The sequence below is a fragment of the Grammomys surdaster genome, unplaced genomic scaffold (genome assembly GCF_004785775.1).
Source record: "Grammomys surdaster isolate TR1022 unplaced genomic scaffold, NIH_TR_1.0 125849, whole genome shotgun sequence".
Taxonomy (NCBI): domain Eukaryota; kingdom Metazoa; phylum Chordata; class Mammalia; order Rodentia; family Muridae; genus Grammomys; species Grammomys surdaster.
Window position 1 is genome coordinate 898,254 of NW_021620675.1, and position 24,263 is coordinate 922,516.

General features: G+C 47.2%; 3 protein-coding genes across 6 annotated transcripts in view; all 3 read right to left on the reverse strand.

The window, feature by feature from the left end:
• Itga10 (integrin subunit alpha 10) overlaps positions 1–8,328 on the reverse strand; it is a 17,456-nt gene extending 9,128 nt beyond the window's left edge. Inside the window, exons 1-15 of one of the 3 annotated variants that reach the window (XM_028789809.1) lie at positions 8,277–8,328; positions 6,757–6,868; positions 6,463–6,572; positions 6,168–6,259; positions 5,672–5,786; positions 4,648–4,775; positions 4,134–4,282; positions 3,284–3,434; positions 2,507–2,672; positions 2,327–2,400; positions 1,941–2,085; positions 1,598–1,746; positions 1,220–1,363; positions 876–1,079; positions 295–425 (exon numbers count right to left, since the gene is read on the reverse strand). In XM_028789809.1, coding sequence (XP_028645642.1) covers positions 295–425; positions 876–1,079; positions 1,220–1,363; positions 1,598–1,746; positions 1,941–2,085; positions 2,327–2,400; positions 2,507–2,672; positions 3,284–3,434; positions 4,134–4,282; positions 4,648–4,775; positions 5,672–5,786; positions 6,168–6,259; positions 6,463–6,572; positions 6,757–6,868; positions 8,277–8,328 — 1,922 coding nt within the window. Of the gene's footprint in view, positions 1–294; positions 426–875; positions 1,080–1,219; positions 1,364–1,597; positions 1,747–1,940; positions 2,086–2,326; positions 2,401–2,506; positions 2,673–3,283; positions 3,435–4,133; positions 4,283–4,647; positions 4,776–5,671; positions 5,787–6,167; positions 6,260–6,462; positions 6,573–6,756; positions 6,869–8,276 lie in introns of those variants that run through there. The other 2 variants (XM_028789811.1, XM_028789810.1) reach the window with 2 other exon arrangements.
• A 1,057-nt stretch (positions 8,329–9,385) lies between these two features.
• Positions 9,386–16,175, reverse strand: Pex11b (peroxisomal biogenesis factor 11 beta). The gene is made up of 4 exons (XM_028789753.1): positions 16,081–16,175; positions 15,038–15,153; positions 14,346–14,547; positions 9,386–10,547 (listed from the first exon to the last, which is right to left on the reverse strand). The coding sequence occupies exons 1-4, from the start codon at positions 16,134–16,136 to the stop codon at positions 10,142–10,144; spliced, it is 780 nt and encodes a 259-aa protein (XP_028645586.1). The 5' UTR covers positions 16,137–16,175; the 3' UTR covers positions 9,386–10,141.
• A 5,191-nt stretch (positions 16,176–21,366) lies between these two features.
• Positions 21,367–23,186, reverse strand: Rbm8a (RNA binding motif protein 8A). Of its 2 annotated transcripts, none has more exons than XM_028789793.1 (6): positions 23,079–23,186; positions 22,755–22,814; positions 22,562–22,636; positions 21,915–22,051; positions 21,699–21,835; positions 21,367–21,582 (listed from the first exon to the last, which is right to left on the reverse strand). In XM_028789793.1, the coding sequence occupies exons 1-6, from the start codon at positions 23,143–23,145 to the stop codon at positions 21,537–21,539; spliced, it is 522 nt and encodes a 173-aa protein (XP_028645626.1). In that variant the 5' UTR covers positions 23,146–23,186; the 3' UTR covers positions 21,367–21,536. The 2 variants fall into 2 exon arrangements, with proteins under 2 accessions (XP_028645626.1, XP_028645624.1); XM_028789791.1 differs by having other exon boundaries at positions 22,562–22,639.
• Positions 23,187–24,263: the final 1,077 nt, after the last annotated feature.

The window sequence follows — 24,263 nt, forward strand, 5'->3', positions numbered from 1 at the left end:
GAGAGAGAGAGAGAGAGAGAGAGAGAGAGAGAGAGAGAGAGAGAGAGCGCATAGATATACATACAGGCAAAATGCCTATACACATAAAATAAAAATAAGTAAGCACTATCAAAAACTTTATGTGGACTATCTCGTTTGATATTTACAATAAGCCAGTAAGGTAGTGGCAATTACTTTCACTCTAAGAACTAGGATTTAGGCATCAGATTAGCTGACCAAGAAACCTAAATCTGTGACCTTCGTTCTTACAAGCTGTGCCATGCTGCCCACTGCTTCCTAAGCTGGACTCCTCACCTGAACAGAATGGCTGCCCCATGGGCACCCACAGCCACATCCACGAGCTCATCTCCATCCAGATCTAACCGGCCATCTACACTTCGGCCAAAGTATCTGAGGGCCTGAGGCATGGAGACAGCAGCAATCCTCTGAGGAGAAGAGAAAGGAGACTGAGGACGGACTTACAACAGCTTTCCTTTCCTCCTGTCAGATTCTTTCTAACTTTCCCATCCGTCAAGAGAATAAGAAAGTTTTGCCTGTCTCAGGAATCCCTCATTCACTCTCTCATTTTTCAATCAATGAATCCAGGTACTTGTTTGGTATGAGTCTTAAGCCCAGTGGATAATAAACAGTCTAAGAACATAATACCCTTCCTCTCCCCTGCTCTCCTCCCCTCCCTTCCCCCTCCCCCCACCACAATGTTCCATTTTCAGTTGTTCCTTTATATGTTGTTTTTGAGACCGCATCTCACTGTGTAGTCTGGGCTAGCCTGGAACTCACTATGTAGACCAGGTTGGCCTTGAACTCACAGAGATCCATCTTCTGGGAGTGAAAGGCCTGTGCCACACCATACTGTTTCTTATCCCAGCACTGCTGACCTGGGTAGGATGTGGCCTGATTCCAGTCTGGGTTCCGTGATACAGGTACAGTGCTCCCTGGTGTCCATCTTCCAGGGGTGCTCCTACTGCTACATCAGTGAAACCATCATGGTTCAGATCAGGAAGAGCAGCCATGGCAAAGCCAAACCGAGAATCCTGGGAGCGGTCTGGCTGAAGGGTTCCTTGGAGCATCAGCAAATTTTGCTTGTAATGAAGAAGAGATAAAAGGCATTGCTTATCTGGTGACCTTTGCCCCTCGGCGCACTCTCAAATATGTGTGTGTTCCTTTTCCCTTCTTCTCACCATCACCCACACACATCTTATGGGGTCCCACTGATTCTTACCTGGCCCACCACATATACATAAACACGTCCAGTCTCCTTGTTCTGGGGACCCAGGAACATGGGAGCCGCCACAAGTAAGATATTAGTTATTCCGTCCCTGTCTGTATCCAATGGGCAGAGCTCGCTGCCAAAGTAGGAGCCAATCTGGGGATGACGGATGGTGAGGATCCAAGAGCGAAGGGAAGGAAGGTGATTGTGAACAGCTGGACTCAACAGGAAGCACTTACCAAGCTAGCTCGTCCTTACATCCCTGACAGACTGCCTACCCAGAATTCAGCAAGGGCTCTCCAGCCTTGCCCTTTCCTTTCTCGACTTCTTGAAGTCCGGGTGGGGGGACTGGGGGGTGTCCAAGGGTCCCACCCTCTCTTGATGTCGTACCTGATCCCCCTGGAGGCTCTGGGCGACCCTCACAACCCCATCTTTCTTTAGCTGGAAAGCGATAACTTTTCCTCGATGTCTAAACCTCGGTGCCCCCGAGAGAAAGAGACGGCGTCCACCAGGCAGAAGCATGGAAGAAACAGAGTAACCTAAAGTGAGGAGGCAGTGATGGAAAAGGAACAAGATGAGGTCAGAGAGGAGGGTTTGCTGAAGGCATAAGGCGAGGTCTTAAGAGATTTATGGGAGCTGAGTGACAAACTGTGGGAGTTAAGAGGGAGTGCCTCATACCCCCTTAGTGGGTCTCCCTGACTCTCCCAATTCCCTGCGCTTCTCTGTGACTCACCCAGGTAGGCCGCGTGGTTCTGCAATGCAGGGGGAAACTCATCTTCCAGGGCAGTTGGTGGCGGGAAAAGGCGGCGACCTTCTTCAAGCCATAGCACAGAGCCCCCCCAGTCATAGGCCCCCACCATCCCAAAGAGAATCCCATCCTGAAGGGTAGAACCAAATGAGGGCACTGAGAAGACAGCAGGAAGTTGGAGGAAAAAGAACTTTTTCCTGGTGAGATGCTCACTTACAGGTCGAAAAGGCATAGAAGGTCAGGATGTGGGCTAGTTAAAGGAGAAATCTGGAAGGGCCTTGGGGTTGAAGTTATCTAAGTTAGGAGAAGAGAAGGATTATGAAGAGATGGAGGGGCTAGGGGACGTTGCAGAGGGTCAGGGTCTGTCCAACCTGTAGCCGGTGGATGGAGAAGCCAATCTCAGACATTTCTAGCCCAAAAGAGCTTTCATTTTCTCCACGGGACCCTTGGACATGAGAAAATCGCAAGGCGCTATCAGGGGAGCTCGCTCTACTGAACTCACTCTAGAAGGCCCCCAACCCAGTCTTCCATTTCGCCAGGATACTCATTACCTTCAAGACCAAAAATCCGGTCTCCCAGTGCATCCACAATGTCCGTCAGCGCAGCCTCATCCGTGACATTGAAGAAGAATCGCTCATCTGGGTCACTAGCGATAGCTCTGATCTCTCGAAGAAAAGAGCTGGGGTCTCTCTGTCGCCGAAGATAGTGACCAAGGACCTGAGTTCAAGATGTGGTCCATTAGTTGTGTGAAGTGAGCTGATACAGAACATAGACAACTAAATAAAGCCAAGGGAGGGGGAGAACGACTGAAGTCCAGGCAGTGGTTAATACTATTGTCTCTACTTTCACATCCTGAAAGGCTTTCGTCCTCAGTCTTTCTAAATCCAGAGTCAATTCTTGGTCTGGGAAGATGACTCAGTGGTTAAAGTGCTTGCTATGCAAGCCTGACAACCTGAGTTTAGATCCCCCAGACTCACACAAAATGCTAGCCACAGTAACACAGGCTTATCTGGAATTCCAGCATGTCTCAAACCAAGAGACAGGAGGCTGAGACAGAAGACCCGCCCAAGATGTGTGGGTCAGCTAGTCCGGCTTATTGTATGCAGCAGTGAACAAGATAGCTAGTCTTGAACAAGATGGAAGGTGAGGCCCAACATCTGAGGTTGTTCTCTGACCCACATATACACACCATGATATGTGCACATATGCATGTGCTCACACGAGTGTGTGTGCACCCACACACACCCCTCACACACCCCCACACACATCATACAAACACATACACGATACAACACAAAACAAAACAACTGGACTTGATCAAGTCTCACCGCAATCCCGTAACGTGTCACTCTTCCAGCCTCACAGGCCTTTAGTGCTGCTGGAAGCTCTTCTCCATCATGGGACTCTCCATCAGTGACAACTACCAACAGCCTAGCAGCCTCTGGTCTGCCCCCCCGGGACTGACTGAACCCTTCTGTGCTAAGAAGAGAGATAAAAGAATGATATATGGTCGTGTGTATGTGTGTACATGTGAGCACGTGCATGCACACACATGCACATACACACACACACAGGCACACACATATGTGCGTGCACATAGTATATTTAACACAGTTCGCTGAGGTCAGATGTCCTTTACACCATTCCTCAACAGTGTCTAGCATGCAAATTGGCACAGAGTCACAACTTGACTGTTTGGATGGCAGGAAACATCTAGAATAATCTGTCACCAGTGTAAATATGTACAAGCTTTATTCATTCATAGATTTATTCAGCAAATATTGCACTTGGGTTGACAAGATCAAGGAAATGGAGAACAGAGACTAGTCAGGTCATGTAGTCTCCCCAGAGGTTTAGGGTCATGTTTGACAAGAAGGCTAGGGCATGAGTGGTTGAGAAGCTAGGAATCAGAATTGACCCCGGAGTAGAAGATAAGAGATGGAATCTTATATGCAGAAACCAAACAGACAAGAAGAGATACACCCACAGACCCTGCAAAGTGCAAATACAGTAAGAGAGAGTACAGTGACAGCAACCTAGGCTTCCTCCATGAACTTCTGACATGCAGATAAAGATAAGCATCCAGAGCATCTCGTGATGCACGCACTGCACCCCAGACCCTCTCCATCCCCTGCTGATCCTTCCTCCTCCCACACAGGACCCCTCACCATGCCTCACCATGCCATCATTATTGCTTGGGCGGTTCTCGTTTCTCGCCCCTCCCTCCGACTGAGGTTCCTGGCTGCCCTCACAACTTCCTCCTTTGTTCGGAAGTCTCCTAGGGACCACTCGTGCACAGGGGTCTCCCCGTACTGTACCAGTCCTACCTGAGAATGATAGACCATGTACCCACATGGGATGTGTGTAGAGGATGGAGAAGATGGAGCACAAAGGATGAAGGGGAAGTGAATGTCTAACAGGTCTGTCCAACTTTCAACCTGTGGGCTCCAAGCAACTACACACAGCAAAGGAAAGCCACGAGTGTGGCCCCCACACAATCATAAACTTACTTCAAACATTATGATATTTTTGTTACTTTTCAGTAACTTAATTACACAGTTCTCGAGCATGAGTTCCGTAGAAGACAATGTCCCGGGGTGATGTTAAGAGGTTGGACATGGCCACTTAGACCAAAGGGACCATAAGTGTTTACCTCTTTCCCTCCAATCCCATCCACATATCTTTCTCTTACCTGTATCTGCTCTGGATCGATAAACAGTCTTCCTACCAGTCTCCGAAGGAAAGTCTGAACTTCTGACCAGGGATAGATACTATTGGAGCCATCCAAAACAATGACGACATCCATGTATGTAGGACAGCCTAGAAGGGGGCACATAGTGACGAGAAACAAAGACATGGAAGGATTCAGGGTGGAGTCAACAAGGGAAAATGTTGCAGGAGAACGCTACAATATAAGCATTTACTAGAGATTTCTCTCTTACTTACAAGGAAAGCACTATGCCAGGTCCTCAGGGTAGAAATGAATGAAAGAAGAGACGGTCAAATGTAAAGAATGAAATATGCACTAGCAAGAGACCTACCACTACCCTGTGCTACAGAAGACCGAGAGAGCTTCACTTTTGTCTGTGTTTGTGGGGGAGGGGCAATATTTGAACCAAGGCCTCTACTCATGCCCTCCCTACCAATGTGCCGTGGAGGGGGGTGTCCAGCAAAGGCCAAGCATGACAGTACATGTCTATTAGCCCAGTACTTGAGAAGCTGAGGCAAGCAAATTCCAAGTTCAAGGGCAGCCTGGGCTACATCAGACTATCTCCCAAAAGGCAGCAGATAAGAAAGTATATGAAAGGCATGAGGTGAGAACCCAACAACAGAGAGCTTGCTCAGCATTCATAAGACCCACAAAAATAAGATATCAAAGACTCTGAGAAAATGCACTGGGGTAGACAACATCGCAAACAAAGGGAAATCGAGGTCCAAAAATAAATGGCACACAGAACAGCAATAATGGAAAGGTGATGGATGAGGGACAGGCAGTACACAGGATACACCAGTTTTTAAGGTGGTAAAACCAGATCCTGGTGTCTTGAGGCTCTCCTAAGGAGTCTGAGGTCTAGTCTGTTAGTAAACAGGAGTCTCTTCTCCATGCACACATGGGAATGGTGAGGATAGCCGTGCAGACCAAGTTTTTTGTCCTGTTTTTCCCACCCAGCATCCCCATCTGGGAACTGAGCTTGTGAGCCCTCCCACTGGCTCACGTTGGGCGGTGGGTGCCAGGCTTCCCTGGGGCCGGAATGAAGCGTCCACACGGGCACATATTCCAGAACTGAAGACAGAGCTGCCACAGGCACGAGACCAGAGAGGGGCACAGGCCTGAGTGGACAGGGGAAATAGTTATTCCCAGGCTTGAGAGGAGCCTCTCAGGACAAACCCCTAGTTAAAAAAGAGATGGAGACCACTCCATAGGGTACCCTGTCTTGCTCTCTAGAGTTTCGAATTCCTTGTCTTTTCTATACAGACGATTTTCCCTTACCACAATGCTCTTTTTGTTGTTGTTTGGTTAGTTTTGGTTTTGGTTTTTTCGAATCAGGGTTTGGCTGCATAGCCTTGCCTGTCCTGGAACTCACTCTGTAGATCAGGCCTGCCTCTGGCTACAGAGCTGTGGCATTAAAGGAACATGCCACCACTGCCCAGATACCAGAATGTTCTCTTCTCTGCTGTGAACTTTCTGAAGAGGCCCTTCTTTTAGCTCACCATGAATCCCCCATCAGCATCTGTCTCTAGTAGAGACATCCCCAGGTGCATGTTGACAGCAGGCTGAGAGGAATTTCCCAGTTGATAGTCACCTGGTAGGAGGAAGGGTAGAAGAGAAAGAAGTCATGGGGTCATAGTTCGTGCTTTAGTTTAGGGCCATTTGGGAAGAAAATGAAAAGGAATCCATTGAAGACAAGGTCTAAGTTATGGGGGCAAAGAAGCCGATGTCCAAGGAATCAGAGTTACTAGATGTCAAAATCAGGGATTAGTAGGGAAAAGTCAGGCTTCTTCTTACCCAGGTGGCCTTTGGTACATGGAGCACTGTGGAATCCCCCTATAGAGCAACGATAAACATCCCCCCTCCGGTCACCTGAAGGCCCATCCCAGGGGGCGCCCACCAGCATCCTGGAAGGAGAATATGGATATACAGATCTGGTGAGCATGGTCCTTAGTATAGGGGAGAGGGAGAGTGCATGGGATGGCATGGAGCCCGAGGCACTTTCAAAGGCCAGCTTGGACCGGTCTACCTTGCCTCCCCTTTATCAGTGAGTGCACAGTCTCAATCCCATGCCCCTGTTTTCCCTCTCACCATCGCTGTCCACCCCCAACATGCTGTAAGACACTGTATCCAAATTCGGCCTCTGGTGGCCCTGTGAAGAGGCGTGGGTGACGCTCATCCAGATTAAAGGGGGAGCAGAGACCTGAGGGGTGAGGATTATAGTTAGCATCCACCAATCAGTTAATGAAGGACTGGAGAGGGATAAGAGACAAGACAGGAGGGAGTGTCCATCTCAGTGTGTCTGCCTGATTACTTATAAGCTCTCCTGGTCTGTGTCAATGTCATGTAGTCAGAGCCCCAGGTGGGATGATTGGATGATTCTCTTCCTGCCGGGGGAATGGAGGGATGGGGGGGGGTGTCCTAAGGCCCTCTGCCACAATGAAGCACAGCTGTATTTCCATTCTCGTTCCTGAAATCTCATTCACAGACACATCTGGAAAGGTCAAATTACTCTTTCCACATCCCTCCTCCTACACATTCTCCTCTCTAAGCCGTAAGAGTCAAAAGTGGGAGAGGGCTTTTCTGAAGATGCAGAATCACCACCCTTTCCAAATTCTTCCCAACCAAGGGCCATGGGGAGAAGGAGAGGGCAAGGAGCTCCCCGCCTGGGTGTCTCCTCTTGTTTCTTCTCAACACTCTCACACTTGCATTTTCTCCAAGGTCGAGGGCGCTGGCTCCTTCCAGCCCTGCCAACCTCAGTGCTAATTAAGTGGGTGGAACCACTGGCCTACCCACACACGGTTTGCCATCTATCCCTGTCAAGGGTCTTACCGCCCTCAAGATTCCCCCCACAATCTGTTCCACATCTCATCCACCTTACAAACCACCCTTGCCTTCTCTCATAGTTCCTCAAACTTCAGCCCACTCTAGGGGTCCCCAGCTGTGTCCTGCTGATTTCTTTCTCCTGACCCCAATTCCCATAAAATCAGAGCTGTTATTTTAGGAAACAAAGATTATAGGGCACTAGTAGGGAAAAATTCCAAGCCTCTTGTCCCTCCCATGATTCTCTTCCCTACTGTCTTGCTCTTTGCATCCAAGCAACCCTCCATCCCCCAATATCTAACTCCAACTCACACTGCGCTCACTTTCAGAAAGGTATTTTATATGTGAGCCTTTTTTCATCCAGGAAATTGGCAGGGCTAAGAGACCAGGAACTGTAGCTCAGTCATTAGGCGAACCCAGAGTTCTGACCACATAGTAAGGCAATTATGCCTCAGGCACCAAGGAGTACCAATGGCAGGAAGAAGCGGGCATTGGACCAGCCGAATGGAAGATGAGGGCCATGTTTCTTTTCTGTATCCTCATGTCTATGGAGTTTAGGACAAAGGTTTTAGATAATTAGGTACAAAGGTTTAGATAATTAGGTACAAGCCAGAGGAAGTTTTAGCCCCTGCCATTTGGGTGTCTAAGAATGTGAGTGCACACATGAAATATAGCATCAGTATTAACCTCTGACCCCAGCTCCCAAAGAATTTTAGCCATAATGGTTCCAATTCTAAACAATCCACATATCTCCCATTCCCACCAGAAACCAAGTTCACTTCCCTCACCTGTCAGCAACGCCAGGGGCAAGAACAGGTGAGGGATGGAGAGGGGCTCCATGGCTGCTTGTCCGGTCCTGTCAGAGAAGCTCTGAGTCGCTCTGTCCCTTTCCTTTGAGTCCCTCTGTCCCTCTCCTTGGCTGTTTTCGTTACTTTCCCTCCTATCCTGCCCCCTCCCACTGGCAGCTAAAAATAAAGTTGGACGGAATGGGAGTGGTGGTGAAGGGAGCTGTGGGGAGCCCCAGACAGGAGCACAGAGCAGCCTTAGTCCAGTTCTCTACCTTGGTGCTGCCCCCTGGAGGCCTCAGCTAGTATTCAAAGAGAACACAAATGTTGACCCTTTCTGAGGCTACTTTTACACGTGGTTTATTTGTTCCAATGATTTCCTCCAGTTTAGAACAGAAAGTAGGATTTAGAGACAATATTTTTTTTGCCTTATTAATCTTAACATGGGATATGCAAAATAGTAGCTGACAGCAGCATTTTCCTGCCTACTGTGTGAAGGGCAGCCCTACTGTGCGACCTTGCCAGTCCACTGAGTTCTGGTCATGTCTTTGCCTGTAAACAGGTGTGCTTTGTGGTGTCAAGACAATTACTTCGGTTTAGAACCTCTCACTCCTAACTTGAGGCTGTGAACATCTTAGTGGATAGTTTATGGTGTGTCTACACCTTCCCCCAACACTTAAGTTTTCAGTGAAAACCTGTGGGTAACCATGTTAGCTGCTAATGCCGAGGAAAGCCATCCACAGTCACAGTCACAGGAGCCGAGTCTTTTTTGTTGTTGTTGTTTTTTGTTTTGTTTTGTTTTTTGTTTTTTTTTCAAGACAGGGTTTCTCTGTGTAGCTCTGGCTGTCCTGGAACTCACTCTGTAGACCAGGCTGGCCTCGAACTCAGAAATCCGCCTGCCTCTGCTTCCCAAGTGCTGGGATTAAAGGCGTGTGCCACCACTGCCCGGCTAGGACCAGAGCCTGAGAGACCAGATGAGCAGCTGGAGAGAGTGACACTCACCCGCTTGCCTGGCCACTCATAAGCCTAAGGCAGGAGAGCTCCGAGTTTCAGGCCACTCTAGGTAACACGGTGACCACCCTCCCTCCATCTTGAATTGAATGAAAAAGTCAGTGAGTAAACTGATCTTTAATTTTTTGGCCTGGAAGGCTTGCTTGCTCTGTGGGCAAGGACCAGTTATTTACATAGAATCATTGTACAGTATTTACAGCAAGAGGCCAGACACAGCATCAGTCTGGAGAGTTAAAGAAAGGGCCAGAGCCAAGTGGGGAAGGAAACTCTAATATCAAAGTGTACTTAGAAACTGAAAAGTGTGGAGGCCAGAGGAGCGTCTGGGCTAAATCAGGAGGCAGTCTGTTGAGGCAGACTCAGGGAAGAAGCCTCAACAGCCTGCAGAGGTGTGAGGGAAGAGTGTGCTGGGCACGAAACAAAGCCTGGAAAAGGGTGGAGGGTGGGAGAGAGAAAAATATGCTACATAAAAGAATACAATTAGCACTTTACCATCCATAACTTATGCTCCCCCTACCAAAAAGTAATCCCTCCCCCTTTTAAGTATCTGGATAGGAGACTAAGAAAGAGAATTCTGTCTCATGGTAACAAATTCTTAACTAGACTCAAGACAGATAAAGGGAGGAGAGCTAAGAGATTCTGGCACTGGAACTGAAGACCAACCGCAAGGCATGCTGGAGTCTTCCCACTAGCATCGCCTTCCTGACCTGTCTTTGGCAGGTTCTTCCCCTCATCCCTAAGTATCTGGATTTTAACTTCAGTCAAGGAATTGAATTACAGTGAGGCTGGCACATGGGGGACACTTTAAGCTTCCCTCTCACCCATCTTGGTTCCCTCCTTATCTCGTGCCACAGTGTCTGTCAGGGCTTGAGTCGTAGCCAGGGACAGATTAGGGTGAGAATAGACAGAACGGAGGATATGAGGCCACACAGCCCCACAATCCCAGGGCCACAACGCCAAAGGCCTAGTTTGTCTAGTGGGATGAAGAGGTCACAGGCATTTCTGAGCACGTCCAGCAGAAGAGGGGGGTGACCTCGAAGGACACGAGCCAGTAGAAGGATTCGGAGCTGAAACTTCAAAGCCAGTTGTGGCAGACATCCTCCTGGAGTCCCTGGTCCTCCAGGTCCCCCAGTCTCTACTCCTCCTGAGACTCCTACTCCAGAAACCTTCATTCGCCTGTTGTAAGCTGAAGTCTCTTGTTCCATCAATAAGCGAATCTCATAAGCATCACGGCTCAGGTTCATGATGAGGGAAAACAGATAGTACCTGAGATACATTGGGAAGAGATATGAGTTAGAAAAGTCACAAATGTCTATTGAACAACATTTCTCACCTGGGAAGGGATTCCACATTTGAACATCAAAAGTGACTGTTACAATCCACTACTACAGATGTCCTCATTGGGACTGGAGAGATGGCTTAGTGGGTAGAGCCAGTTGCCATCAAGACGGAAGTTCTACAGTTGATCCCTAGAACCCATGTGGAGGCTCAGACTGACTTCCCCAAGTTGTCCTCTGACTTCCACAGACATACTAATGTACTTACATGTACCCACACACCCAATATAAATAAACTAATATATTACATATAAGATAGATAGATAGATAGATAGATAGATAGATAGATCACTTTTTTTTCTTTTTTTGAGACAGGGTTTCTCTGTGTAGCTCTGGCTGTCCTGGAACTCACTCTGTAGACCAGGCTGGCCTCGAACTCAGAAATCCACCTGCCTCTGCCTCCCAAGTGCTGGGATTAAAGGAGTGCGCCACCACCGCCCGGCTCACTCTTCTTATCTAATAATACCAACCCTAGATACCTCAGCTTCATCATCAGCCCCTTAGGGTTACCTTGTATCATTCTTAGGGTTACCTTGTATCATTCTTTAATCATCACTAAAACCGTGTGTGTGTGTGTGTGTGTGTGTGTGTGTGTGTGCACATGTGACTCCACCTGTGCATGTGTGCATGTGTGTGTGAGTGTGTATTCCTGTGTGTAGTTGAAAGTGTGGGCAGGTGCACATGCATGTGTCTGAGAGACCAAAGGACAAGCTCAAGCCCTGTTCTTGGTACTGCCTACCTTGTTTCTGGAGACAGGGTTTCCCATTGGTTTGTTTGCTGTTTGTTGTGATTATTTGTTTTAGTTTTTTTTATTTAACATTTCTTTATTTTATGTGTATAGTTGTTTTGCCTGCATGTATGTCTGTGCACCATGCACATGCAGTGCCTGCAGAAGCCTCAAGAGGGCATCAGATTCCTTTAGAACTGAGAGTTACAGATGGTTCTGCGCTGCCTTGTGGGTGTGCTGGGCTCCTAGTGTTCAAGTTCTGCCAAGTGCAGAAAAGGGGGTCTCCTGCAGCTGCCTTTGGATCAAGATGTAAAACGCTCAGCTTTTCCAGTACTGTGTCTGACTGCAGGTTGCTATGCTTCTTGCCATGATGATAATGGACCAAACCCCTGAAACTGTAAGCCAGCCGCCATTAAATGTTTGCCTTTATGAGAATTGCCTAGGTCATGGTGTCTCTTCACAGCAATAAAACCCTAACTAAGACATCAGGTTTGCTTGTTTTTACTCACTGAGTCATCTTAAACTTTATGTTTCAAAGATCAGGGACCACATTTGTTTGGCTTTTGTTTAATCTCCGGTCCTATAGTGTTTTTAGAAAATCCAAGCACAGTGGGAGTGGCACATGCTCATGGAGTCCCAGCTACTAGAGTGGACAAGACAGGAGGATTGTTCGAACCAGGAATTCTGTAGCAGACTGAGCAACACACCAAGACCCTCTTCTCTTTCATGTGTGGAGGAACGCACATGTATGGGTATGTCTGCATGTGTGTACACATGCATGTGAAGCCCAGAGTTCAACCTGGGGGTCTCTCCTCTGGTGCTATCCACCTTGCTTTTGAGACAGGCTTTCTCACTTGGCCTGGAACTTGCTCAATTTTCTAGGCTGGCTGGCCAGAGAGCCTTAGGAACCCTCCAGTTTAACTCAATATTGCTGGGATTACAGGAATGTGTCAGTATGCCTTGTTTTTGTTTTATAACATGGGTTATGGAAAATCAAACTCAGGTCTTCGTGCTTTTGAAGAACTGTGTTATCTCAGTCCTATGAGACCCCATATCTCAAAAGAAAAAGAAGCTAGACATGGTATCGCATACTTGTGATGCTGTCCTAGAACTGGGGGAGGGGGGTCTAAAGCAAGAGAATCATAAGTTTCAGGCAAGACTGGGCTATGTAGTGAGACCTATCTAAAAATAAAACAAAACAACAAACAACAAAACTACCACACAAGATGACTCAGCAGGGTAAGGGCATCTGTCACCAATGTGATGACCTGAGTTCAATCTTGAGACCTATGTGGTGGAAGGAGAGAACCAACCCTTGCAAACTGTCCTCCATACAGAGTGGTAATGCCACATCCCTCAACTCTGCATGCACGCACGCGTGCACACACACACACACACACAAATAATAATAATAAATAAAAAATTAAAGGGATGTGGAATAAGGGAAGGCAACAAGGGTGGACTGTTTATGATTCAGATATAATTGAAGGAATAATAGCTATCATCTACAATCCAGTCATTTATGTAGCAAACATAACATCTATCTGATACTGTTACTTTTTTATAGTCCAAGATGCAAATGAAGACTGGAAAACAAGTGGTCAATTAAGATAGATATAATTGTCACAGCACAGTGACACAGCACAGTGGCACGCTCCTTTAATCCCAGCACTCTGGAAGCAGAGACAGGTAGATCTCTGTGAGTTCAAGGCCAGCATGTTCTATACAGCGAGTCAATCAGGGTTACAAAGAAGACCTTGCCTCAAAAACAGATAAACATGGCTGGAGGAGAGATGGCTCAGTGGTTAAGAGCATGGGCTGCTCTTTCAGAGGTCCTGAGTTCAATTCCCAGCAACCACACGGTGGCTCACAACTGTCTGTAACGAGATCTGATGTCCTCTTCTGGTGTGTCTGAAGTAAGCTACAGTGTATTCATATACATAAAATAAAAGAGGTAAACAAATAATATGCAGTCAGTCCACCTATGGAGGATTAATTGCAGGATCTTTCCCCCTGCTCACTCATCCAAATTCTACCCAAATCCACAGCTGCTCAAGTCCCTTACGTAGAATGGTATTGCAGCCGGGCGGTGGTGGCGCACGCCTTTAATCCCAGCACTTGGGAGGCAGAAGCAGGCGGATCTCTGAGTTCGAGAGTTCGAGGCTAGCCTGGTCTACAGAGTGAGTTCCAGGACAGCCAGGACTACACACAGAGAAACCCTGTCTCGAAAAAAAAAAAAAAAAAAAAAAAAAAGAATGGTATTGCATCTGTCTATATATACTCCACATAATCCTCTGTATTCACTTCCAGACTGTTTTTATATCTAATACAATATATGTGCAATGTAAAGAAATATTGTATTGTTCAAGGAATAACAACACAAACAATTTTCAAGTTTAATTCAGATGCACTTGTCCCCTCAACATTTCCAGCCCATGGTTGCTTGAATCAACAGATGTGAGAACAATGAGTGTGAAAAGCCATTGTACACTCAAAATGTCCTGAGACACCTCTGTATCACACAGAGCAAGTTAGGGCCATAGAGACGGAAGTGGAGGTGGACCAGGAGGTAGAAGCACTTGCCACATAAATCTAATGGCTTGAGTTTTATTCTCGACCTGAGTTTGGTACCTAGAACTCACAGTAGAGGAGAAAACCAGCAACTAAAAGCTGTTGTCTGACCTACAGATGTGCCTTCTGGCGCCTACAATAACAACTTTTGTTAATGTAAATATATGGGTCTAGAATGATGATTTGGTGGTTAAAAGCACTGGCTGCTCTTCCCTGGGACCTGGGTTTTGATTCCCAGAACCCACATGGCAGCTCACAACTACCCATAACTACAATTCAGATGCCCTTTTTTGGCCTCTGACAGTACCAGGCACAGACATGCAGGCAAAATACCCATATATGTAAAGCAAAATGTTTAATATTACAAGCTACGCAAGCTATGCAGAATGAAGGCTACAAATAGTCTTGCAGGATAAAAAGAAAACCAACCTGAATGAACGCTGTGCCCATTTTTCCTGGTCCACACGGGGAGCTAGTCCAGACTTTCCAGCCCAGAGAACATTGTCACAGGCAAAGTACAAGGCTCGGTTGAGGTGACTAACAGTGATGCAGAATCTCAGAACAACATCTGATAGGTGCACAGCTCTTTTGGCTGACTCTAGGGCGTCTGCTGAGTTCCCCAGGCGTAGCACTTGTGGAGATAAGGGAAAGCAAGGGTTTGAAGTAAAGAGTCCGGGGTGGGGATGGAAAAGAAAATAAAAAAGTGAAAGTAGAGCAAGCAATAATAACATACAGGAAGAAAGAGTAAAAGATAATTTGCTCAGCCAGGCGGTGGTGTCACACACCTTTAATCCCAGCACTTGGGAGGCAGAGGCAGGTGTATTTCTGAGTTCGAGGCCAGCCTGGTCTACAGAGTGGGTTCCAGGACAGCCAGGGCTACACAGAGAAACCCTGTCTCGGAAAACAAAACAAAAACAAAAAAAATTGCTCTTTTTCTTAACTTTAAATCGTAATTTATTATTGTGCCAGTTTAGATTTTACTTGCCTGTTCTCTTACCTCAACTGGAGGTATGCAGGGGAAAGCCTAATGATGGCGAACTGGCAAGAAGGGAGCATACAGGAAGAAGAGGCAACGTGCTACCAGCCCGAGGATGATAAAGAGAAAGGCTTGCTTTACTTACACTTTCGTCCGAGGCTCAGATGACCCTCCAGCTGTCGAATCTGTTTCTGTAACTCAGGACTAGCCCCATGTCTCTGCAAAGCATGGCCGAGAAGGGAACAGGCATACTGGGCGGCCCTGGACGGGAGGACAGGCAGAGTAAGGGACAGGCCTCCCTAATAGTTCTGCAAACAATGTCCTCCATGGGCTGGTGAGGCGGTTAAGAGCACTTGCTCTTGCAAGGGACCCGGGATCTGCTCCCAGCACCCACATGGTGGCTCACAGCTGTCTGTAACTTCAATTCCAGGGGATCCACCACCCTCTTCTGTCCTCTGTAGGCACCAGATACACATGTGGTGCATATACATTCTTGCGGACAAAACACTCAGACAAATAATAAGTAAATTGGTAAACAAAAACCCCCACCAGAGACACTTCCTCCTTTTCATACCAGTATCTTTCCGTTTTTCCTCAAGGCCAGGGGAAGGGAAAGACATGAGAGGAAAATAAAGCCTAGAAGATGGTGGAGAACACTCTTTGGAGTTAAGAGATTAAGAGTTTTGAAAATGATGAGGCCTATTGGGGCCAGTAAGCAGCCCGGGGTCCATCGCAAGCGTCCACACGCGAAATTATACATGAAACACAACAGAGGAAGATCTAGTTGAAGGGCAGATTACTTCTCCGGATAGGTAAAGTAAGAGATTAAGGTCCTTGAACTGAATGGAAACCGAAGGAGAGCCGAGATAGCGCGGCTCCTAGATGACAACTGGTGAGAGGACGCAGAACCGAGAGGATCGCCCCTCATGCCACCACAGCAGTGAGGAAACTGTTGCTCTTTGTGGACACGGTAACCCTAGGCGGCCTCCCCGCTGGCCCATTCATGCCTCAGTTTCCCCATGTTTCCCTTGAGCAGGGAAGAATCATCTCACAACCGGCTGCGGAGTGCGCCTCCCGGGCCGCGCGGGCCCCCGTAGCCACAGCTGACCCTTAGGGACCCCGTAGCGCGCCCGTCGCCTCGCGGGAACCTGCTCTGCCCTCCCGCCCGCGCTCCTCCGTCGGCCGCACCTACACAGCCGCTCCCGGGCTTGGCTCTGAGCACTGAAGCGGACCCAGGCGTCCATGACAGCGGCAGCCCGGGCCCACGGCGCCGCAGCCCGCCTGCTTCCAGCCCCAAGTCACGCCTCCTGGGCGAGCAACGGGGCTTCGCGAGGGACAAACGGCGGCGGGACAGCCAACCAGCCAGAGCCGACCTTGAAGCAGAATTTCAGGACGCGAAGCGAGATCGTGGGTGCATTTCCGGCAGCTCACCCCCTCTTGACAGTCTCCAGCTTTTAAGCACGCCCCCAGAAGCACATTCTGCTTTAAATTCTCAGCAGCAAGGGGTGGGGCCTGCGGGAGCCTGGAGGCGCTGTAGGACGCCGCCAAGGCACACACACCTCCCGCCCCAAACCCCCTCGGGTGCTGAAGAGTCCAGAACAACAGAAGTCTGTTCTAGACTATTTGTCCTAGGGAAAGCGGATGTGATGAGATGCCGCTTGGCAACCTCCTCCCGAATAGAGGATGTAGAGTCTAGGCAGAATTAAGTGAACAAATTCCACAGGCTACCACATCTGCAGGCTCCAGCACACTTTGAGGTCAGCAGTGGTGAAGAGATGCTCACTTTCTCAGAGGCTGCAGTGTCTGAATGGGACTGATCGCTATGCTCAGCATTACTTTGCTGGAGGAAACCTAGCTCTGCTGTAGTGATCTGCACCGCAATAACTCCGCCAACTCCATCGCTTCCCAGCCCCACAACTCTTGACTCATTTAGCTGCTGCCAACTTACAGGTCACTTCTGGGGTTATGCACTAAGACGATACCTGAAATATTAGATACCTTTATCTCTAAAAACTAATTACTATGTGGTTACAGCTTTCCTGAAGCAGTACTCAACCTGCTTTAATCCAGAGCTCAGGTGGAAGGTGTGAACGGAATGTTTGGGGGGAAATGTGGTTTCTTGCTTGTCTTGCTCTAGATGAGGGAGTAAGTTGTCAGGGCTCCAGTCTAGGCTGAACTTGAATTTAGCTACACAGTAGTTGCTTGGGAAGTTACTGCACTGCATGCTTTGCTGCCACTGGCAATGAATCCTAGGGGAGAGAGGCTGCTATCTCTTGCCAAGTTAGGATTTACATGCCAGATGCCTACATTTTGCTGGGTGATGTTGGGGTACATACTTCTAAATCCAATATTTAGGAGGCAGAGGCTGGAGACTGCTGAAAGCTTAAAGCCATCTTATCTAGAATTCCATTCCATTTGGCAGGAGCTACATATTGAGACTGACTTCAGGGGTACTAGCTTGGTGGTTGAGTGCTTACTGCTCTTGCCACGGACTGGGGTTCAATTCTTAGTATGTAAAGGGTTGCTCACAACTGTCTCTAACTCCAGTTCCAGGGAATCTGATGCTCTCTTCTGGCCTCCATGGGCACCAGGTATTATTATTAATTTTATGTATGCATACACTATAGCTGTCTTCAGACACACCAGAAGAGGGTGTTGAATCCCATTACAGATGGTTGTGAGCCACCATGTGGTTGCTGGGAATTGAACTCAGAACCTCTGGAAAAGCAATCAGTGCTCTTAACAGATGAGCCATCTCTCCAGCCCCCAGGCTGACATTCATACACGTAAAATAAAATTTATATATATATATATATATATATATATATATATATATATATACACACACACACACACACACACACACACACACACCCTATTCTCTGTATCTGCATCTTTCCCCTCAGGATGGCTTTGGTTTATTTCCACCTCTTAGTATCCTTCCTGTCCCACCTCCTCTAGGACATTGGTACAGAAAAACCTCCAGGTCAGGGAAAGACATTTTACAGCTCAGGAATCTATGAGGGTAAGCAACCCTAGTTAAGACTCATAGCAATGGATACAAGCCTGAACTGACCATGTCCTGTAACCAAGCAAGATTTCCAGTGTAGGAACGGACACCAACCCAGCCACAAAACCTTCAACCTACAATTTGTCCTGCCTACAGGATGTACTGGAGTAAAGGTGGTGCAGAAATTGTGGGAGTGGCCAACCAATGACTGACTGGTCCAGCTTGAGAGGGATGGGCCCAACAGGCCAGGCAGCAGAGGCTGGATAGCCCAGCAACCTAGGACAGAACCAAACAGGAATGGGGGAGGGGAACACTGAAATGACTCATGACTTTCTGCTGTACTCATAGACTGCCTAGCCCAGTTGTCGTCAGAGAGGCTTCACACAGCAACTGATGAAACAGAGGCACAGACTCACAGCCAAAAATTAGGTGGAGCTTGGAGAATCCCACAGAAGAGGGGACAGAACAACTACAAGAAAATGCACAGGATCAAGTAAGCTGGGCCCAGGGGCTCAGAAACTGAACTGCTCAACAGGGAGCCTGCATGAGACTGCTTCGCACATGCTACAGTTGTGTAGTTTGGTCTTCTTGTGGGACTTCTAACAGTGGAAGCAGTGCTGTCTCTGATTCTGCTGCCTACTTTTGGAACCCTTTCCTCCCACTGTGTTGCCTCATCTAGCCTTAATGAAAGAAGGTGCCTAGTCTTACTTAACCTACCACGACAGTTGATACCCATGGGAGACCTGCCTTCTGAAGAGAAATGGAGGAGTGGATGGGAGGAGGTAGTAGAGGGGAGGGCGAAACTGTGGTTGAGATATTAAAAAAAAAAATTTTAAAAAGGATAAATGGCTCTCTCCAGCCTCCCTCCTCCCCCCAAAAAAGAATGAAGCCAGCTGATGTAGTGACTCTAAGCCTGGTCTTAAGAGCAGGTTTCAGAACAGCCATGGCTAAGAGGAAAAATCCCATCTTAAAGAATAAGTGTGGCTGGACAGTTGGCTCAGTGGTTAAGAACACTTGTTCTTAGAGAGAACCCAGCTTCAATCCCTAGTACTGATATGTTGGTCACAACCATCTGTAACCTCCAGGGGAGGTAAATTCCAGGGGGATCCAACAACCCCTCAAACCTCAGCAGGTACCAGGCATGAAAATGGTACACAAACATGCAAAGGAAAACACCTGTAATTTTCTTTTTTTTAAAAGGTGAAGCACCTGTTAATCTCCACAACCTAGCACTGGAGGGATACTAGTAAGGTAGCTGGGATCCAGGCGAGTGTGAGCTAGTTAGTTTTAAGTCTTTGCCTATAAAGCAGCAGCAACAGCCTGACTATAGTTCCTAGACTTGGGAGGAAGAGGCAGGCAGATCTCTGAGCTCCACACTAGCCTGGAAAAAGAGAAAATGGGGTGGAAGTGGGAGGAGTCTGGACAGATGGCTCAGTGGTTAAGGGTACTGACTGCTCTTCCAGCTCACAACTGCCTGTAACTCCAGTATCTGACACACTCATGGATATACAAGTAAGCAAACACCAATACACATAAACTCAAAGTATATAAATTTAAGAAAACTATTGACATACATTTCTAACACATAAAACTTGAAATTTTTATAGTATAAAGAATGACATTAGCACCAGGCGTGGCCCATGCCTTTAATCCCAGCACTTTGGAAGCAGAGACAGGCAGATTTCTGAGTTCGAGGCCAGCCTGGTCCACATAGTGAGTTCCAGGACAGCCAGGGCTACACAGAGAGACCCTGTCTCGAAAAACCAAAAAAGAATGACATTAAGAATAGCAACAAATTGCTTACTTTTTTAAGCTCAAGTTTCAAAGTCATAGTAGTTAAAAAGAGGGTTTCTATTGTACATGGTTAAGTTCTGTAGGAAAAGGGGAGTTAGAAGGCCACACAATAAATTGAATTTTCCCCACTCCACCTCCTCTCCCCCAGGACAACATCTCTTTTTGTGGTTTTTCGAGACAGGGTTTCTCTTATAGCCTGGGCTGTCCTAGAACTCACTCTATAGACCAGGCTGGCCTCGAACTCAGAAATCTGCCTGCCTCTGCCTCCCAAGTGCTGGGATTAAAGGCGTGCGCCTCCACTGCCCGACTGGACAGTATCTCTTATGACCCAGGCTGACCTCCAACTAGCTATGTAGCTGGGGATGACTTCAACTTATTCTTTAGTCTTCACCTCCCCAGTAAGCACCAGGATCACCAGCAGGAGTATCATACCCATTCTGGTCCTGTTACAGCCCAGGGCTGTGCACATTAGGCAGGCATTCTACCAACCGAATCATATTCCTGATCCCTTATGAGCTATTCTTGTATTTCTCAAAGCACAAGGAACGTCCAGAAATATAAGGAAACGAGACAGAAGAGGATCTTCCCAACTAAGTGCTCATGTCCCATCCGAGCAGCTCACGGACTGCCTCTCTGGCTGACGCAGTTTACCAGCTCTCACAACCTCATGATTGCTCAGCTCACTCCTCCAAACACCCCAGAACAGCTAGAAATCAGAACCAGGCCTATCTTTTCCCAAACTAATACTTATTCAATCTATCTTATCAGAAACCACCAAGGCACCCTAACCCTGCAAATCTAAACTAAAATACATTCTTAACCAATTCAACCCCAAACCCCTAACAATTTACCAAAGGGAAGAGAAGGGCCAATAGCATCTAAAAAATGTTAAGTTTTAATATTTGCCACTATGCACTGAGGAGACAGAGACAGGAGCACCAGTCTGAAGCCAGGGTGGGCCACATAGGGACCTACACAGACAACAGATCAGTTACTACAGACAGACCAGAGAAAATCATTTCAGCTAAAAACTATGATAAAGGGGTACCAATGGCTTTTTTTTTTTTGCTTTTTTCGAGACAGGGTCTCTCTGTGTAGCCCTGGCTGTCCCGGAACTCAGAACTCTCCTGTAGACCAGGTTGGCCTTAAACTCAAGAGATCCACCTGCCTCCCAAGTAATGGGATCAAAGGTGTGCATACTGTTACATAGAACTCAAGCTAACAAACTTCACAGTTCAGCACCATATTCTAAGTAGAGCTGGCTGAGCATCTCAAATCTCCATGTTCTAATTCTAGGGACCACATAAACTGGTATGGTGGCCCATGGGTTAAATCTTAGCACCTGGAAGAGGCAAGAATCACAAGTTCAAGGTCATTCTCGGCAGTACGGTGAGTTCACAGCCAGACTGGGCTGCACAAGACTCTGACAGAGAAGCAAGAGAGACACTGATAACACATCTGTTCACAAGGGCGTGTAAAACTCATTCCTTAATGCCAAAAGAAAAATCTCATTACCCCTGCTCTCATCTTCTAAGAAAAGGAAATGCCGAGCAGTCTCCTTGAGCCTCTCTAGACACTCAGAATGTCACATCAGACAGAAGTATCTTCACGAACACTCAGAATGCCTCACTGTAGTTGTTCTGTGTCCAGAACAGTAAAATAGTTTTAAATGTAGAAAACAAAATGGAACATTTATTTTTTTTTTCTTAAACTCAAAGCAATACCAAGTAGACAGGGTAAGAAATTAAATATAAACACAAGGTCCGCTCTAGCCCTGGTTATCCAAGACAGCATAACCAAATGGACTCATAGAGAGACCACATGGTCAACAGAGGATTTATCAACGACGTCTCCGATCTGGACTCCTGCTTCGTCTTCGGCCTCCTCTAAGGAAAACGAAAACACAGAAGGGAAATCCATCAGAGAGATAATACAGTACCCTTATTTATCTTGCTCATGTCCCCTCTACTAAGATAAATGTGGTCCCGCCCCTTCATCTTACCTCCTCTTGCCCTTTGGTGGACCACGAACAAAACACCAGTCGACACTGATTGGTTGCCCCATCAAGTCTTGACCGTTTAGTCCCTCCATGGCAGCCTGAGCCTCTTTGTATGTTTCATATTCAACTAGAGTATACCCCTAGGGGAACATATAAAAGTATCAGTGAAGTGAAGAAAGTGAAGTAAATCAGTAAAGTGAAAGAAGCAAGAAAAACTACCTTCAAATATCCTGTGCGCCTGTCCAAATTAAGGTGGATATTTTTTATTTCTCCATATTCAGCGAATTTGTCATGGATATCTTCTTCAGTGGCTTCTTCATGGACTCCAGTGACAAAGAGAATCCAACCTTCAACAGCTGTTGGGTAGTGGAAGGTGTTGTATAAACATGTAAGATAAAAAGCCCAGCCGGGCGGTGGTGGCACACGCTTTTAATCCCAGCACTTGGGAGGCAGAGGCAGGCGGATTTCTGAGTTCGAGGCCAGCCTGGTCTACAGAGTAAGTTCCAGGACAGCCAGGGCTACACAGAGAAACCCTGTCTCAAAAAACAAAAACAAAAAAAACAAAAACAAACAAACAAAAAAAAAAAGCCCAGTAATCAGGAGGCAGAGGCAAGCAGATCCGTGAGTTTGAGGCCAACCTGGTCTACAAAAAGAGTTTCAGGACAGCGAGGCTGTTACACAGAGAAGCCCTGTATCAAAAAACAAAAAACAAAACCCAAAACAAAACAAAAAAACCCAAACAAACTAAAAGAGAAAAATTCCAAAAAGAACCACAATAAGCAATTTCCTGAGACTGGTTAAACAACTCTTGACTTTCCATTTAAGTGCCAATCCATCCAGACTCCCCACAGGTCCTATTTACTTACAGCGCTGTGGTCCAGGTTCATCGCCATCCTGCTCCACACTGTCATAATCCTCCCGCATCCGCGCTCGGGACCCCTCTTCTAAAAGAATACATACCAGATCACCGAAAACTGTCCTCCAAATGTGTTCCCATCGCACCCCCAAATTCGCGAACTTCTCCCTATTAGACCACTCTACCCTAGTCCCCACACTCACCGGAGCCAAAACCGCGGCCCTTCCGTTTCTTCGCTTTTTCTTTTAATTTGTGGATGCTTTCTAGAATTCCAGGTGAGAAAATAAGAAGCAACAAAAATACGTCATTAAAAAAAAAACCTGTCTCGTTTCCTAGACTATCTGGAATGATACGACACGGACTCGGGCTTCAGTCCCTTCCCGGTTCCGCCCCTAATTCCTTCCGAAGGGGGAGGAGTCTATCTTTTCGAGACCCAGTTCGTGGGGTCGCATCCCACGAAAATTTCTCCTATTGCACTCTCCTCTCGCACCTTCCCCTCTTCCCGCAGCCGCCTCCACTCTCCTCACCGTCTCCATCCTCATCCATGGCGAAATCCTCGCCCCCCGCCTCGTGAAGATCCAGCACGTCTGCCATCTTGCTTCTCTCGGCGCTCTCTGTGCCGCTAGGAGCTAGGCACCTCGGGAAACTGTCGCAGAGGGAAAACGTCACGAGTCAGGCTGACCAATCAAAGGTTCCCTTCAAGTCCCGCCCTCCGCGCGGTGAAAATTCGCAAATGTAGGCGGCCCGACTTTGAAGAGGAGCTGGAAACCTAGCGTGGCTAAACGCCTTTAATTCCAGCATTCCGGGGCGCGGGTCAGGTACTTTGAGTTTGAGGACGTAGGCTACATAGTTTGTGATTGGTTTTGGGGTTTTGCTTTTTTTTTTTTTTTTGTGACAGGGTCTCTATATATAGCCCTAGCTCGGCTCTAAGTTACAGATCTCCAATTATATTCCCCTTCCACATACTGCTGGGATTAAAAGCGTGTGCTGCCATGTCGGGCACCAAGGCTACAGAGTGAGACCCTGTCTCAAAAAATAAAAAGTAAAATAAAATGGTTTCGAAAGTTCAGTCAAGCCGGGCGGTGGTGGCGCACGCCTTTAATCCCAGCACTTGGGAGGCAGAGGCAGGCGGATTTCTGAGTTCGAGAGTTCGAGGCCAGCCTGGTCTACAGAGTGAGTTCCAGGACAGCCAGAGCTATACAGAGAAACCCTGTCTCAAAAAACAAAAAAAAAAAACAAAAAAAAAAAAACCAAAAAAAAAAAAAAAAAAGAAAGTTCAGTCAAGTTGAGCAGGTTGGAGATCGGGAACGCAGCCGCGTTGGGACGAATTTAAAGGGTAAGTGAAGTCAGTGACTTTCTCTTAAAACCTTCAACTAACAAGAAATCCTTTGATACATATCTACATATATGGATTTATTGAAATGACTGACAGGCTGCAGTCCAGCTAATAGAAGAGTAGCTAGCTGTGTCCAGAAAGGCCAAGAATCTTGTAGTTGCTTAGTCCTACAAGGCTGGATGTCTCAGCTGGTCTAGAATCCTGAGAAAGTAGGCCCCAATGCTGGTGAAGAAATGGACTTATGAGCAAGGCAATGTTCTTATATAGACTTTCAGCATAAGGTATGGCCCATATTAAAGGAATGTCTGCCTGCTTTAAGATTTGGATTAAAGAAAGGTGTGTGTCTTCCTGCCTCGAGATCGGATCAAAGGTGTTC